General features: G+C 39.1%; 1 protein-coding gene across 2 annotated transcripts in view; it reads right to left on the reverse strand.

Moving 5' to 3' along the window:
* Positions 1-23,251, reverse strand: part of FARSB (phenylalanyl-tRNA synthetase subunit beta) — a 59,169-nt gene that overhangs the window by 31,158 nt on the left and 4,760 nt on the right. For both annotated transcript variants that reach the window (XM_075004237.1, XM_075004238.1), the window contains exons 6-15: positions 22,630-22,780; positions 20,541-20,649; positions 17,408-17,478; positions 14,997-15,058; positions 14,668-14,719; positions 12,800-12,861; positions 12,192-12,399; positions 11,386-11,466; positions 7,914-8,006; positions 4,849-4,966 (exon numbers count right to left, since the gene is read on the reverse strand). In XM_075004237.1, coding sequence (XP_074860338.1) covers positions 4,849-4,966; positions 7,914-8,006; positions 11,386-11,466; positions 12,192-12,399; positions 12,800-12,861; positions 14,668-14,719; positions 14,997-15,058; positions 17,408-17,478; positions 20,541-20,649; positions 22,630-22,780 — 1,007 coding nt within the window. The remainder of the gene's footprint in view (positions 1-4,848; positions 4,967-7,913; positions 8,007-11,385; positions 11,467-12,191; positions 12,400-12,799; positions 12,862-14,667; positions 14,720-14,996; positions 15,059-17,407; positions 17,479-20,540; positions 20,650-22,629; positions 22,781-23,251) is intronic.

The raw sequence follows: 23,251 nt of genomic DNA on the forward strand, positions 1-23,251 counted from the left end.
ACCACCACCAAGTCCTGTGTTTTGGATAATTTTTTTTAATCATTTAGAGAAAGTCTCATCCACCTCTTCTACTTGGCTACGTGGTCTGTAGTAGACCCCTCTCGCAACATCACCCTTGGATTTTTTACCTCTTTTAACTTAACCCAGATACTTTCAACATGTCTGTCTCCTGCATCCATCTCCACCTCAGTCCAGGTGGGCACATTTTTGAAATATAAGGCAATACCTCCTCCCTGTTTACCTTGCCTGTCTTTCCTGAGTAAGTTGTACCCTTCTACACCAACTTTCAAATCATGAGCATTATCCCACCAAGTTTCTGTGATACCATTTATATCATAGTTGTGTTTATTAGGATTTCAGGTTCTTTCTGCTTACTACCCATGCTTTTTGCATTTGTATATAGGCATCTAAGATACTGATTTGTTTTTGAGCCCCAGTTCTGCCTAGTTCCTCTTTTTGTACAGTGTTTCACATACTGTAGGTACTATTAGAAACCACAGCAATAAAAGGTTGAATTTTACTTCACTATTACCAAGGCAATTCCTCACATCATTACGCTGAACAAAAAGCAAATCATGCTAAAAATATTTCAAATTCTTAAATTTAATTTCTTAAACATTTTCAAACTCACTGTATACACCTTAACTAATGAGTACACTTTGTGTTCACTCAACTCTTTCCAGCTTTGGAAGTACTGTAAAGATCTGCCTTTCAGAGAGTCAGTGCATTATATCACAGGAAGTTCAAGCACCACACCACACACTCCAGGAAAAAAGCATTCGGAACTTTATGCCAAAGCTAGGATTTGTTGGAAATGCCTCAGTTCTTTGTAACTCATTTAAGAGAGGCCCTTGTGTCATGTCATGAAACAACTCTGTGAGCCAGCCAAATATGTCAGCCTAAATTATATATGTATTTCACTGACTTCGAAGTACTGCTCTACAATAATTTGAAGGATGGGCAGCTGGCTAGGACTTTGAGAGCCAAAAAAAAAAAACCCACCAAAAGATAAAACAGTGGTACATGCCGCCCCCTAGTAACTTAAGAGGGGTTAGAAAAAGATATATTTTGAAAGAGCACACCTGCTCAGTTAAACACTTATCCCACAATGAATTTCACAGAAACGTGTGGTTCATAGAGAATCAAAGTAAGGCCTGCAAGAAAATGTATGCAAACTTCAATTGCACTCATAATTTATCTCAACCATGCTAAAGGCAGACTACTGAAGACTTGCTAAATTCCATTAGTCATTTGTCAGAGGGAACTTTTTTTTTTTTTTTTTTTTGCAGGAGATTGGGGTTGTAAAATATGTATTGACATTGTGGTGAAAGAGGATGTGATGTTTCTGTGTCAGCTGTAACATGAATTCATAGCTGCAATGACACAGTAATAGCTCCAGAGAAGAGCAACCAGTAAGAATGTTCTATACAACTTTTTAAAGGCTGCAGAGCACTATAGGGACACACACTCACACTCCCTCCCTCCCTCCCTCCCTCCAAATTTAGGAAGTCAACATCTGCGTACGATACGTTGTGAAGAGACGTATGTTCTGTTCACCTTAGGAAAACTGAGTGGTGTACTGATATTTTTATTAAAGAACAATGCATTTTTACGGCTATCTTCGTTTGCATACAAATGACTACTTCACATTTGGAGAGAGTGTCTCTGCTCTTCTGATCTGTACTCTTTAAATTAACTGGAAATTTTTCGTGCCAGAAATGTGAGATAGTAAAATTAAATTAGACTGATAACAGTACTATAGGGAATCTTACTCTGTATGAAGACAATCACCCCATATTCTTTAATATTTACAGACCTATTGCTGATTTCCCATTCCTTTTTTTCCCTTTGAAACTAAGAACCATGGCACATTTAGATTTAAGACCTGAAAATTAATCTGGCAAAGACATATTTAGCAGGTTTACAAAAAATATATAACTAAAAACAATTTTACTATCTGGTAATTCTCAAACTGTACCAGGTACTATCCAAATATGCAGGAATTGTTATCTCAAATTATCTTTAATGTACAACAATGATTATTGCTAAATTTAACATACACTGTAAAGTGGGGCTTTTATAATACTGTTAAGCAACCAGTTGTGTAAGTGGAAGCTTAAAAGATCTACAGTGAGAACCCATGAAACAGCAGTAATTTATTTAACCAGTACATTTCATGCAAGCAGAAGTCATACTCTTTCTGTCCCAACATAAATAATCTCTACAGCAGTTACAAAGAATGCTAAAACTATTCTGCCATCTGTACCATGTTTTGCACATGCTGGAAACCTCCCTGCCCAACAGGTAAAGAGCTCACCGAACTGTCTGCTTTTAATAAAGAGTCTGCATGGTTGCAAAATATACTTATTTTTCTTGGCAATTTTTTAAAAGCAAACCACAAATTAAGTCCATCAACAAAGCAAAGCAATTTACTTGCCCTTTTGTTTATATTTTATGTAAACCTTTGTTTTTAGACACCAAATAGGTTAAACAAACCATTTAAAGCTGAAACCAGAGAACCAATTTCTGCTACTGTATGGCCGTGTCTACACGTGCCCCAAACTTCGAAATGGCCACACAAATGGCCATTTCGAAGTTTACTAATGAAGCGCTGAAATGCATATTCAGCGCTTCATTAGCATGCGGGCGGCAGCGGTGCTTCGAAATTGACGCGGATTGCCAACGGGCGTCTCGTCCAGACGGGGCTCCTTTTCGAAAGGACCCTGCCTACTTCGAAGTCCCCTTATTCCCATGAGCTGATGGGAATAAGGGGACTTCGAAGTAGGCGTGGTCCTTTCGAAAAGGAGCCCCGTGTGGACGAGACGCACGCCGGCAATCCGCGTCAATTTCGAAGCGCCGCTGCCGCCCGCATGGTAATGAAGCGCTGAATATGCATTTCAGCGCTTCATTAGTAAACTTCGAAATGGCCATTTGCGTGGCCATTTCGAAGTTTGGGGCACGTGTAGACATAGCCTATGTAAAGTTAGTATCAATACTTTTCATTATGAAGTGGTAAAATTTTTCTGAGTTGCAACTCAGCACAGAAGGCCTTGCCAGCAGAGAACTAGCTCCATATAACCTTTCCCCCACAACAAGCTACCATCAGTAACTTGTTTGATTTTTTTCAATTTAATTTAAATCTCCGCCCGTTCCCTTAGAGTTTTCAGAGCTTTTATATATTTTCTAAATAAAAATTATGCTGTCTTAGGCCCTGATCCTGCAGACAGACCCCTTCAATCAGGCAAAATCCCATTAAAATTCTTGAAATATGAACTGGCTGCTTTGGCTATTTAAAATATAAACCTGCAGCAAGATATTACAGGAGGTGTGTGTCACTCAGCCTCTTGCATGAAACAGGAACATACTCACAAGATGATTTGATAGCTGTGTGGGAATTTTATAACACCAAGCTTTTATTTATTTATTTTTTGTTTGTTTGGTTTGGTTCTGGCACACTTGTCCCAGGCTTCACGAAGAAACAGCAATAAGCTTGCAAGAAACCCATTTATACAAGGGGAGGGTGTGTGCAGCTCCAGTACTGATCTAGCATAGTTTACCTGTCTATTACAGTGGAAAAGGAGCCATTAGCTATTGTGTGAGCAGCGGAGGAGGTGGGTTCCTCAGAAGAGCACATAAACAGACAAAGCTGTTGGGTCATATAATTACTTTTTATTAAATTCCCAAAAGGAACAAAAAGTTACCGATAATTCTGCATATTTGTTGGTATTATCCCATGGGATTTTCTTCTATGTCTGAGGCCCTCGGAACATGAGATGTACTTGTTCAGCATGAGATGCCTTACCACCTCCCATCGAGATCTCAGCACACGCAAAGGTTGTCCCAAGTGAAGATGTGCGAGAGGGATTTTAAGATACCATTGCAATTATCAGATCCAACTTCTGTAGCTTGGTCTGAGCTGTTGTGTGATGAGTGGCAAATCCTCACTGGCAAACTTACTATGCCCTGGATCCTGATGGGCAGGCAAGAAGGTTATGATCTGAGCTTTTCCTACTGATCTCCTACCTACTTAGTTCTCTCTGTGGAACAAACCAAGACTTTGGAATCTGTAGTCTATGATATGTGACCCACCTCCCTGAAAGTGACACAGTGGGCTTATCCACACAATCCACCTCACCAGTAGTAAAAAGGATGCTAAGCAATGTTCCCTGTGTGACCATTCAAAAGATTTTCAAATGCTGCCCAGCTGATTAGCAGAAAGCCCACAGCCAGGGTTCTTCTTTCTACCAGTTGTGCACATTCACACATACCTTGTTGTAGGTCAAAAAATTTATTCCGCACATGGATGGAAAAGATTAGAGGGAACATTGCTGTTCATTTGTAAGCATTACAACCAAAAAGAGCAATCTGCCTAACTAAGGTCAATAAAGAATCATGTTGGTTGGACTAAAGAAGCAGCAATTGTTAGGGTACACAAATCAAGCGTGGATGTGCGCACCTCGAGAGAGGAGAGAGTCCCAGTCTCACAACCATCATTTCTCTAGGGCACTAAATAACACTGCACCAGACTTGTAATGTTATTTGATGAACAGAGATTTATCCACTATTACCATTTATGCATTAAATAAGCATTTCTTGAGATATTCGCCCATGAAGTTGGGCACAATATTCCCTGAAGGATGAAGACTGAAGCAGCTAAAGGGTTGGATACTATAAAAATTAAAACCAACAGCACTGTAGGACCTTGTTTCAATACAAACAAAGTTATAGAAACAGCACCTCTTAAAACAGCATCACTTAAAACAGAGCAAGCCAGGGCTGTCAGAAAATCATGAACTCTTGCACAGAGTATATGAAAAACCTCTAATGTGTTCAGTGCGGTGCTCTTACCTCTAGAGGAATCTTTTATGACAATGTCAGAAATTTCAAAAAGTTTCAGAGGCAAAGGCATCTTCTTATTAGCAGCAATGGTCTTCAAGAGGCCAGGCAGGAGGCTGGTACGTGCCACCTACAGGTCAAACACGACATTACACATGGGAAACAAAGGGTCAGGTTGCTAGTTACATACATGTCTTGTCTTTTCTGGTTTTGCTTATTTGGACTTAGTTTTAAAATAGCCAGATGAAATGATCAATCCTTCTGGCAGTTCCTGTCTATTTTAGAATTATTAAACCTGACAATGTAGGTTTTATTCACTTATTACCCAAGGATCTCAAAACATCTTGTGAATGTGCACAAACATTCACATCCACATTTTGCAGGGGAACCAAGGCACAGAACACTTCAGTAGCTTATCTGAGTTTGTACCGTACATCCACAATACAGCAAGAAATAAAACGTTCAGGACTTTTTATTTGCAGTCCTGGCTCTAACTACAAGGTAACACTGTTTCCAAATATATAGACCGAAAATTTCTCGAATGAATTATTTTAGTTCATTAATGTTTTAGTGCAATGTGACATGTATCATCAGCTACATTTTCAAGGATTGTATTATGTTGCAAGTGTCCTTGTGAATTTTTAAGCAAGAGAATGCCTACAGAATGGGATGCCTCTTCCACTTCTCATTGCCACTGATGTGAGCTCAAGGGGTTCTTGCTCCAGTATAGAGGATCTAGGCTAGGAGCCCAGCAGCTCCTTTGTTCTGCAGAAGTGTGTACATAATGGACAACTGAAAGCTATTTATTTGTGGGCCAGCTGTGACTCCACCTTAAGAATTCAAGACACCAGCCAGATGACTGATGAGTAGTGCAAAAGTAGCAGCAAAGGGACTGGGGAAGGTGGCAGCCAGAGAAGATAAAATATGGATTTAAAGTTAATTTTGAAAGTTTGAATTTAAGCTGACAAGGACATAAATATATCAAGTTTAATCCTACAAAGACAATTCCTGTTTATAAAGAAGGTAAATACTAAGAGGATTTCTGAACAATCATCCATATACCTGCTGTGTCAAATGCATATGTGATATCGTAAGACACTGCACTTATTTTGCTTAAAATATATGGAGAGACTACAGTGACAGATAACCGGAAATACCTATGACAGATACAGAAGGAAACAAATAGGTAATCACATTAGTGCAATTTCCAAGGGGTTGCACAATCAAAAAACTGAATAGCACAACTAAGCTCAATATTAAGCAATAAAATGCCATTTATTTTAAACATTTTGGATGTTTTCTGCATTTTAAAACATATTGATTTCAATTACAATACAGAATACCAAGTGTATCATGCTCACTCTATATTTTTGATTTCATATATTTGCACAGAAAAGAACAAAAAAATGTATTCTTCAGTTCATCTCAAAAAAAGTACAGTAGTGCAGCCTCTTTTATCATGAAAGCTGAACTTGAAAATGTAGAATTGTGTCCAGTAAAGCCTGTATTCAAAAATAAAACAATGTAAAACTTTAGAGATGAGTCAGATGCCACCAGCAAACAAGTTGATTTTATTTTTAGTTAGATCAGATTCTGTAGTGTTCACATCAGAGTGCAGCTCTTTTAGGACTACTGCAAGCATGCTTCACACCTTGTCTCCCTTGGATTTGGGATGGCACTTCAGATTTTTAAACCTTAGTCGAGTACTGTAGCTATCTTTCAAAATCTGACATTGGTCCACCTTTTTTGGGCTTTGTCAAATCTGCTGGAAAGCATTCTTATAACAAACATGTTCTAGCTCATTATCCAGAACTGCTGTAACATTAAATATATGGCAGACTGCAAGTAAAACAGAGCAGAAGCAATACAATTATTCCTGAAGGAATTCAGTCACAAATCTAATTAACGCATTATATTTTTAAGGAGCAAAATGATCAGCCTGGAAGCATGTCCTTTGGAATGGTGGACGAAGCATGAAAGGGCGCACAAATATTGAGCGTATCTGGCAGGAAATACCTTGCAACACTGTTTAAAGAGTGCCATGAGACCACCAGTTCTCAATTTCCGATTATGCCATAAATAAGAAGAGGACAGCAGGAACTCTTGTTAACGTAAACCAACTTGTTTGTCTTAGTGGCTGGCAGGACAAGAAGTAAGACTGAGTAGACTTGCAGGCACTAAAGCCTTATGTTGTTTTGATTTTTGAAGTGAATGGAAAAATACTATTTATTTTGCTTATAATTTTTATAGTGCACATATTTGTAGTAAAAAATAATATGTAATATCAGCTGATCAGTCTGCATTCTGAGTTGTAAGTGAAATCAATATTAAAAATGCATAAGTTCAGAATATTTAATGCACTTCAGTTGGTATTTTAATTTACAGTACAATTAATCATGATTAATTTTGTTTTAGTTAATCACATGATTTAATTGCAATTAACCATCAGCCCGTTTTTTTTCCCCAAATGCAGTTACTGTGTCTTGCCTTCAAACACAGTCGTAATAAAGTGCCCCAGTTTTTCAGAGTGACTGAAGGTGACTAGGCTTTACTATTCATGTAAACCCTCATAACAATCTTAGATTCTCCACAAGGCCAACTCACTAACCTATATTTGAAGGGAAACTTGATCTCTCTTACGAATATTGGATTCTGTAACTAACTGCTCTGGATGTTGCTTACACAAGCAGACAAACATTTAGTTGTTTAGGATTTAATAGATATAAAGGTGGAAAATCACTGAAACTAAGCAGGCACAATTTTGTCTCACCTACTTCCACTGAGTGGCTCTTCACTAAATTTACACTGTTTAAACTATCACTAAAAACAAAAGGGACAAAACTGGACTCGTAGAAGTAACTGAATGAGCTATATTTTACATATGTATAATCACTCTACCGACTTATAACTGCATTAGAAATGACCACCATATTTTATGTATTTCCTTTCCTTTTTATATTTAAGGTCCCTCCCAAATTTCAGGCTTTAAACGTATTTTTGTCACACTACCTCGCTGATTGGTGGGTGTTTAGAGAAGCTGGTAGTGTAACAATTAGACCTGAAGTTAAAGTACTCACCTGAAATTCTGCTGTTTTGGGATTAGCTATATGTACTGCTTCTGTCGCAGAGATGTCCATACCAAGTTTATCAGCGATATCTTCTTCAGAACACTGTGAAGACAAAAATAAAAAACACCAGTCAAATTGTGAAAATACACAGAGAACCAATGATGCAACTTGATATCAAGAACAAACAATGCAAAATGAGCAATAGATCTGAGGCATCTTAACACGACCCTCTCTGATCTGCAATACTCACTTGCAACCACAAAAGAAAGTAAAGAATGAAGCCTCGGCCTTAATCTAAATTGGCTGGTTTATTTATGCATTAATTACTTATTAAAATAATGCTAGTTTAACAGGAAAAGGAAAGAATGTGTTATCTTTTACCATGGGTAATCACAACCTATTAATTGAATATTAACTTTCTGTGCAAGTAGTCCCAGTGAAATCAGTTCTCCATGGAGCCTTCGCACAGAGAAAGCCATCCCATTGTGGCTTTTTGAAGAACAAGATACTACTGAGCATTGACAAGGGTTACACAACTTAGACCTCAACTATCATGGCTCCATTAGGCTCCCAAGGAATATTTAAAAGCTAGTTACTAAAACAGTACAAGTGACCTACTGATCTCACATGGAGAGAGAGATACTACCATTAAGGCCATGCCTACAAACTTACAGTGGCATGGCTATATTGGTAATTATGCCACTGTAGTTACATTATGTTGATGGGACAACACTTCGTTGTTGACATGATAAAATAAGCTTAACAAATGGGGGTAGCTGTGTTGGCAGGAGACAATCTCCTTCTCATTCAGTGCTGTGAACACGAGTGATTATGCCAGCAAAACTTATGTAGCTCAGAGGAAGTTTGTTCATCCTGAGTGACAGAAGTTTTGCCAACAAAGGTGCTAGTGTAGATGACTCTAAGATTCGCTGTACAGATTTCCAGAGTTTATAGCTCTACTGAGGCACCAGGAAACTGATACACAATGATGCTACCTGTAACTGAGAATTTGCTAGTATTCTGCAGTTCTCCCATAATATTCTATTTGTGCTGACTGAGCTTCAAAATGGGTGTTGATTGAGCAAATGTGAAAAAAGTTAGCAGCTGACATCCTCTGAAAGAGTGGGCTTCTGAATGGAAAAAAGCAATCTTAAATCATTTTTGACCTTAGCAGAAATTCTTTCTGAGCAAGTACTTTCAGACATATAGCTAAAATGTGTTAGCTGACTACGATCGAAATACATACTAGCTAAATCATACAGAACTCAATGTTACCCTTCTGAAGCTATAGTTTGAGCTCAAACTGATTACATGTGAGAATGAGTAATGGCCATTTCTTAGACAAAATGTAACAAGAGGCCGGAGAAGGGAGCGGTACGTATGACACTGAAATAAAGGGGTGTTTCAAACCTTTTTCAAGAACCTGGCAGTGATGTGTCAGAGTGTAGATATAATGCAATGGCAGAAAAACAGATGTGCAACATACATTACATGATCAAAGTGCCACATCCCACAAATCCCTACCTATGTGAACAATCCTTACTATTATAATCACCTCTGCGTGCTGTTCCAATTCATAGAAGTCAGACAACATGTACTCCTGCGATGCATGTATATTCAACATTTTCAAGCATCCCAGCTATCTGGCGCTGAGAACCCTGAACAGACATTCATTGAATGTGTACATGAACAAAATCTGTGAAAGCTTTGAACACAGAAACACATTGTGCTGCCCTGTTATTGTACAGTTTTAACCTTTCTAGACCGGCACCCTTGGGACCTAACTGGTGCCAAACAAGAGAATTTGCTGGACCACAGGAGGTCAATATTGCCTAGCACGTCACCAACACTTACACTGCTTACTGGGCTCTTAAAAGACATGCAGGTGAAAATTACAGCTAAATAATAACAGCGCAGAATACTGAGAGCCAGGAATGATGCCTGTAAACGAACTTTATGGGACCACAGGAAACTTGGCCAGACACACAATAAGCGGTCGTCCAGCTAACTAAAATCATGCTGGATTACAGATGTTGCCGGACAAGAGAGGTTCAGCCTCTACTACTATACTGCATATTGGTAGAGAGAGAAATATTGTCCTGGATAGTCAATGGGGATAGTGGATTAGTTAGATGTGTCCACGTTGGAAAGTCTGGTCTAGAATCAAATCTGAACCATCTGGAAGCTAGGAGACAGATGTCTGAAGCCAATTTTATAGCTTTACACTGGTATTATGGTATTTGGTTTCAAAGGGTAAAATTTTCAAAAGGTATTTCAGTACTGTAGGAGCCTACGTCCAATTGAAAGACAGTGTCGTAAGCCACTTAATATTTGGAGAACATTTTCAAAATATTTTAACAGTGAATCAGATAAAAGACAATAGAGTATACTTTCATGATCTGTGCGTGTGTGCCTGTGTACGTTTTTTGGCACAACATACAGGGTCAGCTATTAATTAGGCAAATCTCATGCATTTCTGAAAGTCCTTTCTACATCTATTCAAGCGAAAACTTTGGTACTAATACTGCGTCTACATTAGAAAGTGTGGACCTGCCATAATGTTCACAGAAAGTACTTTTATTTAAACAACATATTTAGCACATTAAAAATTGTTTTAAAACTATTCTCAAGAGCTGCTGTGCACTGATTATACCTCATCTGCCAGCTTAACATGGTCAATTCCATTTAATGTTTTTAAAAACAGCTACTATTCCGCAAGTATCAACTAACTGTCTGCACAAGTCCAGTTTTCAAAACTACACTAACTGCAGTAAGAAGTACTCTCTGCTGCGAAACCCTGATCCCTTGCAAGGGCCTGGGCAACATTGTAACAACTAGAACAGTCCATCTCTGCACAGGAAGCTGGAAGCAGGACCGTTGTAGAGAGACATAAAAGAGTAAAATCAATACATAACTTTATATTTTTTTAAAAAATGCCTTTAAAAGGGATCTTCACAAACAGTTAGGCCTTGAATACTGCTCAAGGAAGCGTTCATGGACAAGTTACAATACCCAAGTGTTCAGAATGGAATGGCTTTGAACTGCAGTGGTATGTGTTTCCAACAATATGTACAAAATACCACTATCCCATTTTGTTTCCGCATTACTAAAACTGTAACCATATACAGCTGGTTTGCCATTAAACTCTGGCAATCCTGAGAAACAGTCTTGTGGCTTGCTAACTCAGTACTATTTATACACTATTCAAGTTACACTTGAAACAGTCCATTTCAGCATCCATACTGCATCTCTGTAGCTGGAAATAGATGCCAGATTAACAGTCAGCCATTCAGTTCCTCTGAGTACATGAACTCGCACGACACACATTATATTATAATACTAATATATTAGCAAACAAGGTGGTGCCAAAACAATATCACACAACATTGCTACATTTACACTGCAAGATATTATGTACGGATTTGGCTCCATAAATTATTTCAGCATACAACCCAAAGCCCCCAAAGTTAATAAAATGTACCAGGGCAAAAGTGAGTGCTTCCGTGAATCCTGCAGCTGCTAAGTCCTGTCTCAGAAGTTCTGTGAGCTTATTGAGAGGAAACTAAAAGAAAACAAAACACTATCTTCAATCTGAACATATTTGTCATGCTTTTCCGCATGTTACATTACAGTGAACATTGCTAAGAATGTAACTATTCTTGCATGCTTTAAAAAAAAAAAAAAAAAAAGCACCAAGAAGCTGACTGAAAAAATGAATATTCCCATTAGAGATCCAATATCTGGTCCATGTTTAAACTCTCTTCTCTGCACCAAGACCAGCAATGACTGTACTTGGCAGTACTCAAATCAGTCAAATATGTTTTGTAGTCTACCCATGGTAAATGCCTCTCATGGCAAAGCATCTCCAAATACTGTTTGATTCTTTGGCTGTTTTTTTCTCCAAACCCTTTCTAGCATACACTAATCATTTACTGACAGAATATAGTAAAGTCTTTTTATCTGGCAGCCCTGGGACCAGGAAGTTGCTGGATATATAAATATTCTGGATGAGAGAGAGAGATGCCTAGCAATGCATAAAACCAGAGAAAAACAAGATTAGCTATTAAGAAACAAAAATATATGCAGAGTACTTAATTTACCAACAGTAATAGTCTACACTGTAAACTTTTACTGTATTTATTTATATTTAGTTTCACTATATAGCACAGATGGAAAACCTAACTAAAATTTATTTATGGTTAAAATGCTGGTTATTTGAGAGTTCCAGATAATACACTGCCAGATATGAAAAGAGCTAACGTTACTTATTTAGGGGGACAATCTTACTTGATTGGCTATAGTGTATGTCTTTGGAATAGTCATCTGAATGTTGTTGTAACCATAAGCAATTGCTGCATCTTCTACGATATCACATGCATGGATGATGTCTGCTCTGGTAGGAGGGATTTCAATTTCTATATTGTTCCCATTCCCTGTGACGTGTGATTTCAAACACATCCTGGTCAGCAGCTTTGCGAGACTTGATGGTGTTTCACTAAAACAAGAAAACAGTCAGCGTTCAAGGACTTTAACCTCGCAGTGATTAGCTTTTAAATAAAATGCTATCTATAATTTGCACAGTGCCTTCCATGTTAAAGAATCTCAGCACATTTTCATACTACATACATGTGTATCACCCATCAGTGTCACCTCAGATAAAACATGACAGCCACTCTCACCAACAATGCTACACAATAATTTTAGGAGGGGAAAAAAGAATCACTCACTTAGGGCATCTTTAATTACTGCTCTAATTACTCCAATTAGCATGCCAATTTTTAGTGCATTTTAAATTCAACAGAATACACAATACATGTTACAAAAATATCACAACTAGTGTATTTTATCACAGACCATTAATTTCAATTAATATAAGCTAGGTTTATACAGCATACCTGATCCCAATTTTCTTGTTAATTAAATCAGGTTTCACCTTTTCTCTTCGGTAAGCCAGTTCCTACAAGGAAGAAAAGATTTACACAGAAAGTAACATTTCTGCCTACTCAAGTCTAGCTCTGACATTATTCTAATCCAGCTCCTCCTCTTTTCTGACACTCACTGGTGTCAGAAGTTAGGACTATGGGGTTGTCCATAATATTTTAGAATAACCATAACATATTTTACGTAACAGAGCACAAAAAATATCATATTGATATTCTAGAATGAAGTTACTCTTGTTAAAGTGTAATTTTATAGGTACCTTGAAATGCCTTTCAAAGTGAACATTTGACAAAAAGAAGACCAGACACAAGGGTCACACATAAGTGTTTCTGTGATTGACTGTGAATTCTGCTGTTTGGAGTACAGCAAATAAAACTACCCCAGGAAGGCAGCAATTATACCTTAAGCAAAGAGAAGGTATAATTCATTCTTCTTTACCAGACATATAAATCAGATCAGGCATGGGCTTCTATAAGACTTCAGTGAAGCTCTTGCAGCCAGAAAGAAGCAGGAATGAATGCACGCACTCACATACACACAAAAATAAAACAAGACCCCATGATCAAATTCATTATCAAAAGTGGTTAAACACAAAGCAAACCCTCCTAAAGCACTACCAAAGAAGAGGTAGGATTTTTATTTATTTATTTTTTTGAATGTGCAAAGGCCTGGAAATTTTGTATGTTACAAGGTTTTTATTCTGCTGTACAAATATCTGGAATGATGTCTGATTTTCCCTGGTTTGCAGGAGGACTGGCCCAGAAATGTAGATGCTGAATCCTTAATTTAAGGTGGAAGGATGTGGACTCTAATGAGGGTACTTTTTTTTTTAAACATACTGTTCATTTACCACACTATGTCAAAAACACATCAACACAGAAACATTCCACTATAAAAAGTCTGAATCTAAATAAGAGTCAATTCCCCTCCCTATTAACTAAATTTCATTTGCTTAGTACCTCCACTAAGCCATACAGCTCTCCAGGCCTTCCTCTTGGCTGGCACTCCCTCCTTTTCATGAGCCTATAAATTTAGACCCTCCTCTGAAACCCTGCTCAGGCATCTGACAAAGCGGGTCTTTGCCCGTGAAAGCTTATGCTCCAAAATATCTGTTTGTCTATAAGGTGCCACAGGACCTCTTGTCATTTTTGTAGACCTCCAGGTGTTCACAGATGCTTTCAGGAAAAATGGGGGATCATTTCAATTCTGCTTATTTTTAACAAGTAAAAAATGACCATGACACTGATCCTGCAGAGAACTCCATGGATGGGCACCCGAGCACATGAAGAACCCCTCTGAAGTCACTTTGCAGACATCTTTGCATGGCTGGAGCTTCCAGGAGTAAAGGACTGAAAAAGCAGCATTTAAGTTATTTAACTGAAAAATATCAACATTTTTCCACATCCGATAGATCAAAAAAAATTAAACTAGGGCTTATTTCAATTGCTTATCACTTTATTGTGGGTGACAGCTGTGAGGAGAAAGCTTTAAGTTAAGCAATGGTTGCAGGAAAAAGTGGGTTCTATAGATTTTGACCTCGATTACGTGCCATGATAGTAACTATACTTATGAATGGATCAGACACAAAATATTTCAAATGGATTCTAAGCCGAAACAGTGGCCTCAACCCATTTTAAAACTTTCTCTTTCTTTTGGGATATCAGACATTAACAGCCCTACATTTTTAGTTCTGATAGAAATGGAATGTTCACAGTGAAAGAGCTAGTGCGACTGTAGAAATGACGACTGTGCCACTCTCTTTTACCAAACTCTCCTGGGCATAGAATACTACCCCCTCCCCTGGCGTCTCTTAAATACATACGGGATAGATGCAGGTTTTTCCATTAAGACAGGTTACTTCTGCTGCTTCAACACTGAGGGGAAAAAAGTCAAAAAGTGTGAAGAATGCGGGGTCTGACCAACAAGTCCAATCTGACTGATATTGAAGGATTACTAGGAGGCTGCATCCCCTGCTCACCAACTATGCTATACTTCCCATGGGGCCAGGGAGCCACACAACCAACCCCAGACTTCCCAAGGCCTCCTGCCCTCTGTCTCTCTGCCAGCCACTACACCCCCACCCCATTCTGGCCACTCTGCATATATGTATGCACACGCATGCACACGCGCACGCACACACACGGTACTCACGTGAATTGCTTCTCACAGTATTCACTGAACATTGTGACTAAGATATCAAGAACTATTTTTGCCTGCAAAAATAAAGAAATACAAATCACATTAAAATCTATGAGTTCTGACATATTAAGTGAGGCAAAAATCTGAGGCTTGACAATCAAAATTTTTAAGTTAAAGTTCGCTCTATTCCGTTTATTGTTTTAATGCAAAAAACGCAAATCTAGAATGCAAGACAACTTTGCATCTTGGGGTCACAATCAACTAAAAAAAAAAAAAAAATGTTTGGCTTCTGTAACAAAGAATCCCTTTAAAGGCCTCAAGAGTGGAAGACTTTGGCTTTAAATGGAACCAAAGTAGATTTTAGCTAAATTCAGCTCACACAGATATGAGAGCCCTTATTTGGATCTTGCAAAGATGGACTCTCATGAGTAGTTCCACCGAAGTTAAAAAGCAAGTAAGAGTTTATAGACTCTAGGATGGTGCATTATTTGTAAAATCATCATCAGACCAATCTAAACTGTAATACCCATTTTTGAGGCAGATATTTTGAAAAGTTAGTGTAACAAATGCATCATAACATTCAAAACAGTTTCCCTGAGATGCCACAAAAACGTTTCTGCCTGAGGAAGGTGCTCTCTTTATACATGCTGAATGTGACCCATTTTAATGCTTATAAGTTATAAAGAAATAAAAAAAGGAGTAACAGAGGAGTTTATTGTTGGGATTCTATCCAAGAACTTATTCCACTCAACTTCCCAAGAACCCCATAGTTTTAGTCCAGATTTCACCACTCAGGTAACTTTATTTGGCATACAGCAATGCTACGATGAGTTGATCACAATCCAATGCAGGGGGCACGGAGGCAGGATACACCACAGCTGCAAAGATGCATAGAAACCCTTTCCTTTCATATACATTACACATTTCATCACATTTACTGCACTGTGTTACACATTTTTGGATTGGATTGGTTACTTTGCAGGAGCCAATCCCATTCAGCACACATTGTCTACACACTGTCCATGATTCGTCTTCCTTTTTACCTTCACATTTCTAACTTATTTTGTTCTTTTTATTTAGTTCATAGCAACTAATTCCATGGGTCTTCTCCCTCTTATCTTAGTTGGCTCAGGCAGTCTGTCTTCTAAGCCAGCTGACTCACATATCTTATTTAACACAAACATTCTGTTTTCAACCAGATGATTCATTAGCTTCTCTAATTCTATTTTCCAAAAAACCAGCCTCCATCACCCTGTTAACTACATTTTTATCAGCCCCAAGAATGCCCTCCCAAAATTTAAAAAAAACAAAAAAAACAAAACCAAAACCCTATTTTAACTCTTACAGTATACCGATTAATTTTAGAAGCATTCTTGCTTTTACCAGACTTAAATTACACTCTTCCAAAATTCTCAAAGGAGCAAACAATGTGCCTCCACAGAAGTGTTAGCACAAACCCTGGCAAATTCATCTTAGTTAGTTGCTTGGATCTGCAATTATTGGGTGGGGGTGGGGGGAATGCTACCTTTGGCTTAACAAAATGAGGGAATTTTGCTGCCTTTCTGCTTGTGCTTGGAAACTTGGACTTTAATTTCAATTAAAGCTCTCTCTTTAAACAAAGTAGAACCTAAATTATCAAGAAGACAGACATCCCCAACAATGTTTTACTGCTAAGGAGTAGCAGTAAAGAGAATTCTTTGTGAAGAGAAATCTGATGGTACAGGGTGAACCTCTCTAATCCAGCACCCTTAGGACCTAAATGGTGTTGGACAAGAGAATTTGCTGGACCACAGGAGGTCAATATTGTCTAGCACATTACCAACACTTTCACTGTTTATTGGGCTCTAAGAAAACATTTAGGGATAAATCAGAACTAAACAAAACCACAGAACACTGAGAGCCAGGACTGGTAGCTGGAAACAAACTTTATGGGACCATGGGAAACTTGGCCACAGCCATGATAAGCCATCCAGCTAACTGAAATCAGGCCAGATTATGGGTGTTGCTGGATGAGAGAGTTCCAGACTAGAGAGGTTCAACCCGTATAATAATAATAAGGTATTTTTTACTTTTCAGAGCTGTTCAAGCACAGAAAAAAAAACTATCAACAAGAAGGAATATTTAATCTGAATTACTCTCAAAGTGAAAACTCAGTATCCATGTAGGGACAAAAATGCCTGGCACTGAACAAATGGAACTGGAAACATTTTTAAAAACTTAAGTTATTCCCAGAGCAATGATAGAAATGGAGCATGAGGAGAAACTGATTAATACATTCCTCAAAAGACCCTTCAACTATTTCTACTCCAAAATGTGTGGCCACCTGTTATATTTGTTTGCAGGCAGTCCTGTTAGCCCACAAGAGAATAGCTACATGTACACCAGATAGGACAGTATATCATAGACAGTAAAGCTTCATTTACCTTTGTAAGATCAGTGGCTGTGCATTCAATAAATACATTTCTGGTATTTAGGCTTATTTTTGTGTGGTCCCCTACAATAAACAAATACAAACAACTTAAAAGATGTTAGCATACTTCTTGAAAAACACATACATTGATAATCTGCTGTGTATTCCACTAGCCACAAAGACACCTTTAAGAGCTGTTTGTGCAGGAGGAAATGGAAAATTTGACTCTTCACTTACAAATCAAGAGTACACACTCTTGTGTTGAAGACTGGGATTCAAAGTGAAACTGGATACCTATTTTTGGGAGGCTGCATGGGTCTGTGGGAGCAATAAAGGTAGTACCAGCTTCCAGTCCGGGTAGACAAAATAGCAAAATGATTCCCACCTCATGCTTACAACTAGCATTGCACTCTTGCGAGATGGGCTTTGCTCTTCTTGCTCTAGCATTGCCAACATACACAAAACCCGTAGGGGAGCACTTCAATCTCCCGGGCCACGCAGTAGCAGACTTAAAAGGAGCCATCCTACTGCAAAAAAATTTCAGGACCAGACTCCAAAGAGAAATTTCTGAGCTACAATTCATCTGCAAATTCGACGACCTCAGCTCAGGCTTCAACAAAGACTGTGAAAGGCTGGCTAAATACAAAAGCAGCTTCCCCTCCCTTGGTGTTCACACCTCCAGATCAACTGCTGGTAGTAAGCCTCATCCTGGCTGACTGAGCTAACCTTGTTATCCCCACCCTTGCTCTGGCTTATTTATACCTGGTCCTGCAGATTTCCAAGACCAGCATCTGATGAAGTGAGTCTGTGCTCACAAAAGCTCATGCTCAAAACTTTTCTGTTAGTCTGTAAAGTGCCACAGGACCCTTTGTTGCCGTTACAGATCCAGACTAACACGGCTACCCCTCCGATACGTAACATCAAGACTGTGGCTTATAAGGCTGCAGGGTTAGAAAAGCAACCCTGAATAAAGAGAATGAACATTCCGAAAACATCATTCAAACTGACAAATAGCCTACGGGTAAGTCTGCATTCATGGAGATGTGTAGAGCACAGAAAATGCACACCCAGCTAACCAGGGTATACAGTAGTGTAGACAGTAAGGCGAGCCCCGTGGCTTTCTACCCACTCAAGTGCCTCCGATAGATACACTGCTATTTTTAGCAACACAGCACCCCTCTGCTGGAGCTTTTCCCTGCCACAATGAAAGACTTCTGCAGCAGAGGAAGGTTCCTGGCACTGGAGAGGCAGCAGTGAAAGGCTCCCGGAACTCTCCTTTCTTTGTTGTCGTTTCCTTCTCACCCCCAGCCCCGCGGACGAGCTTTTCCATAGGGTTCAATGTTACACGTACATAACATGCTGTCACTATGCGGAAGAACTGACATGCACTACATATGGCCTAATGGGAAGCACATTTGCACACATATGGTCTCCTGTACAATACAGGAACATCACCAAAGCTCCAGAAAAATTTATATTCCATGGTTATTTATAAATTGTTGTGTATGTTTCCTCAGATATCAACCTGAGACTTTTTGAATTCTTTGTGATAAACCAGAAAGAAATTCAAGGATTTTGAACCTGCCTCTCCCACATCTCAGATGAGTCCCCTACTCCCTAGGGCTATGTCTACACGTGCCCCAAACTTCGAAATGGCCATGCAAATGGCCATTTCGAAGTTTACTAATGAAGCGCTGAAATGCATATTCAGCGCTTCATTAGCATGCGGGCGGCAGCGGCGCTTCGAAATTGACGAGCCTTGCAGCCGCACGGCGCGTCCAGACGGGGCTCCTTTTCGAAAGGACGCCACCTTCTTCGAAGTCCCCTTATTCCCATGAGCTCATGGGAATAAGGGGACTTCGAAGTAGGCGGGGCCCTTTCGAAAAGGAGCCCCGTCTGGACGCGCCGCGCGGCGGCAAGGCTCGTCAATTTCGAAGCGCCGCTGCCGCCCGCCTGCTAATGAAGCGCTGAATATGCATTTCAGCGCTTCATTAGTAAACTTCGAAATGGCCATTTGCATGGCCATTTCGAAGTTTGGGGCACGTGTAGACACAGCCTAGGTTACCTGCTATTCTGCTCTCTCCCCTCCCTCTTTCGAGCCTCATCAATTCACCGTTGGTCTGAGAAACTAGTCTCTGCTAAACTGGTATGCACGTGCAAAAGTTATGTTTCAAGATTTTCCAACGAAAAATGCTTAGATGGAAAATTCCTGACCAGCTCTGGTTAGTGTTTCCCGAATAATCCTTCTACTGGGAGCATGTGGCCACCCAGCATAGGCTCCCCAGCCAGTGCCATGGATGGGTTAGTCCCAGGGACCAGTTTGGAGCTGAGGTGGGTTAATCCTGGGGATGAGGGGGCAGGTTTGGGGCTGAGAGGAGTTAAGTATGGGGTTGGGCAGGGGGGACAGACTTGGTGGTTGAGGCAGATAAAGCCTGGAGATGTGGGGCAGGTTTGGGGATCGAAGGGGCAGAGCCTGAGAATGGAGTTCTGCAAGCTTCTTTTGTATTTAAAAAGGGTTCCATGGCCAAGTAAAATTGGGAAACACTGCTGTAGAGGGTGTCAGATCCTGATTACATTAGTGTGACTAAGTCTTTATCTAAACTCTTAATACGGTGTAATGGAACTACATATCCTGTTTTTGTCTGAGGAAAATATTATTGTAATTTTCACTGATCTGCTTCACTAGTCACCAGAAATGCTTCCTCCAAAACACCAATGAGTCCCTCTCATATTCAGAGGAAATCCTTTGTTACAAGCCACACCAACAAAAATTATTTGAAGCCTTCTAAACTCGTTTCCTCTCACAGTATTTGATTCACACCCAGACAAATGGATCAGGATCCACTATTACCTACAGCACAATGAGAGACACAAATTCTACTGGTTATTGATTCACCTTGAACTAAACTCTTCAGCTAAAAGACTCAATAATAAGCCCACACCTGCTATGCTTAACCGATAGGTGCTCATGAAAGTTCCTCCAAATAAGTCCACCCTTTACACAATATTTGCGGTGAAGAATAAATGAAAAAAAAAAAAAGCGACACTATTTTACGAAAAGTTAAACAACAAATTCAATACTCAAATGTTTATGCTCCATACTCCAACAAAAATAATAGTGACAAAATAATTGTACGTGCTCTTACCATTGATGATTGGTGGCATGGAAAGAACGACACCGTTGCTATCATAGATAACTGGATAAAGTGGTTTGTTTTCAATTATGTGTAAATAATGCTTAAGTTGGCTGTCAGTCTGCAGAAATAAAGCAAAGTTGAATTTTACATTATCCTAGTCACAAACCATCATCTTATGGCACAATCCCTCAACTACGGCATTAACAGGAGTTTTGCCAGGGTAACAGATTAAGCTCACAGATACTGCTTTGCTACAGAATGTTTTTTAAAAGAACAAGGAAGCCAAGAAACACATTTCTATTTTCTCATGTTAATACTAACTTCAAAATACTACTTACTATATTAGAAGAGTCACAGCTGTACTAGCTTACTCACGCCAAACAGTGTAATTCTTGGGGTGGCTAAATGCTGGAATAAATTGCCTAGGGTGCTTGTAGACTCTCCGTCATTGGAGACCTTTAAGAATAGGTTGGATAAACATCTAACGGGGATTATATAGATGGTGCTTGGTCCTGCCATGAGGGCAGGGGACTGAACTTGATGACCTTTGAGGTCCCAGTTATAGTATTCTTTGATTCTAGGACATGGGGACGGTGGATTACAGTGGAGGAGGAGGAGTGTTTTATTTTAAATATAAATACCTGTTGCCAGAACATAAAACATACTCTAACAGACAATGCACTTTTCTTCTTTACATTCCTTCAAGCCTCTCTCTATGTCATTTTGGGTGTTCTCTTCCTCAGCGTCCAGTCATGTCAGTTTAGGTAGAGCATATGAGCTCTCCTTACTTGCTATGCAAGGCTCATGTGTCCAGTGATGGATGCATTTATCAAAATGACAACATGAATACGGTCATGCTAGAAAAGTTTCAATTTAAAAGAGACTCGATACTACTCCTTCCCACTATTCATCAACCCACACATGGGATTCTTTCAGTTGTAGCGGGGAGCTTGAACTGGCATCTTGTTAAGCCTGAGTACTTTAAACTGCTACACTTTCCTGCTACGGTCAGGTGATTATTTCAACATCTTCTGCAAATACCAGAAAAAACAAAACAATGCAATTGCTTCAGCTGTGCAGTTACCCTGCAGTTCAGTTCCATGTCAGTAAGCTCATCCCTAGCCTAGAACCATGAGTATTAAGGCAAAATGTTCATGGAAAGCAAACTTTGTGGTGATAAGCGTGACTATTAGCATCAGAAACCCGATGAGTTATATTTATCCAAGAGACAACACCATATGACTTCTATGTGTAATAAAAACTGAATACCACACCACATGTTTTGAATATCAACTACAACTGACTGCTCATGAACAATTCAAAGAGCAACAGTGAAATGATTGCTCCACAGGCAAAACTCCTACAGGCATCAGTCAGGCCACATTTCACCCCAAAAGCTAGATGCAGAAATCAGTAACGAGTAATGTCAAACAACTATGAGAGCAATGTAAGCTGCTCAATTCAAAACAACAGTAAAGAGTCAAACAGAGAAAGGGCAAATTATTTCAGTCACTCGTGCTGTATGTAGCATCACAACAATAATTGAAATTGTATTAAAATACAATCACAAGATTTAAAAGCAGTTTCACCAACATTTGAGAATGATATTTTATTCACTATGTTTTGGTAAGCACACATGGGAATTTTAAGTTATTTTTGTGACCACTGATATTTTGTCACAGAAAAACAAAAAAAAAAACAAAACAAAAAAAAAAAGAGTATACTCAGATGGAATTTTAAAAAAGAGAGCTAAACACAAAAGGTATAATCTTTCACATAAAATATTTGTCATACTTCATACAATCACCCCCAGGATTGAGATACCTGGATAATTTTTGGCTAGTACACCACTTCACATTTAGCTCTGTGTTTATTAAACCGTGATCTCACATCATCAATAAACAAAAGTTACCTTTTCATAGTTCTATTTGTACTCTGCATAAAGTGAGCTTGCTGTCTAGGTCCAGTTCCTACCAGACAGGGCCACAACATCACCACCTTTGTCTGCAGTACCTGCAGCGGCGCCAATCTCAAGTCTTACAGTCCTAGAAATTAAGATTTCAGAACTGCACAGGAAGAGTTTGGAAAGGACACCTACCCTGTATAGCTCCATAATTTCAGAAGCTGTATACTCCTTGGCCTGATTCAGGGGCTTGAATTTAATTTCTGAAGGAGGTCTAGCTGTATAAGTAAATGGACCAGAGATGGTATCCAGGTCATGGGTACCAATTGCTACTAATGTTCTCTTCCTATAAAGGAAACAAGACAAAAATAAAAATGAATTTTCTATCTGTATTTGGAGTTCCTCTGAGGTAATATCCTCTGAAGCACGATCTCCTCAAAGATGGACATGTCTAATTACAAAAGCAAAACAGCGATTTTCCAAGTACAAAACCCTTTGCACCTACTAGAATTCTGACTGTACTATACATGTTACATTGGCTTTGTGTCAACACACACGTCAAATGTAGATCTAACAGGACTGGGGCAGAGAGACTTCTTGCATTGCTGTTGTAGCAGATGTCACATTCCTTATGGCATTGAGATGCTCTGAAAATTGCTGGTGTCAAGCAAGCTGAATGAAAAACATCAAAGAGCATTGCTTAAAAATATATTTCTGAGCATGAGTATAAACATAACATCCCTTTAGAAAAGAGAACAGTGGTCCACCTCAAGAATAATAAAAATTCACAATAAAAAAAATTAAACCAACATAAATA

The sequence above is a fragment of the Carettochelys insculpta genome, chromosome 10 (assembly GCF_033958435.1).
Source record: "Carettochelys insculpta isolate YL-2023 chromosome 10, ASM3395843v1, whole genome shotgun sequence".
Classification (NCBI taxonomy): Eukaryota; Metazoa; Chordata; order Testudines; family Carettochelyidae; genus Carettochelys; species Carettochelys insculpta.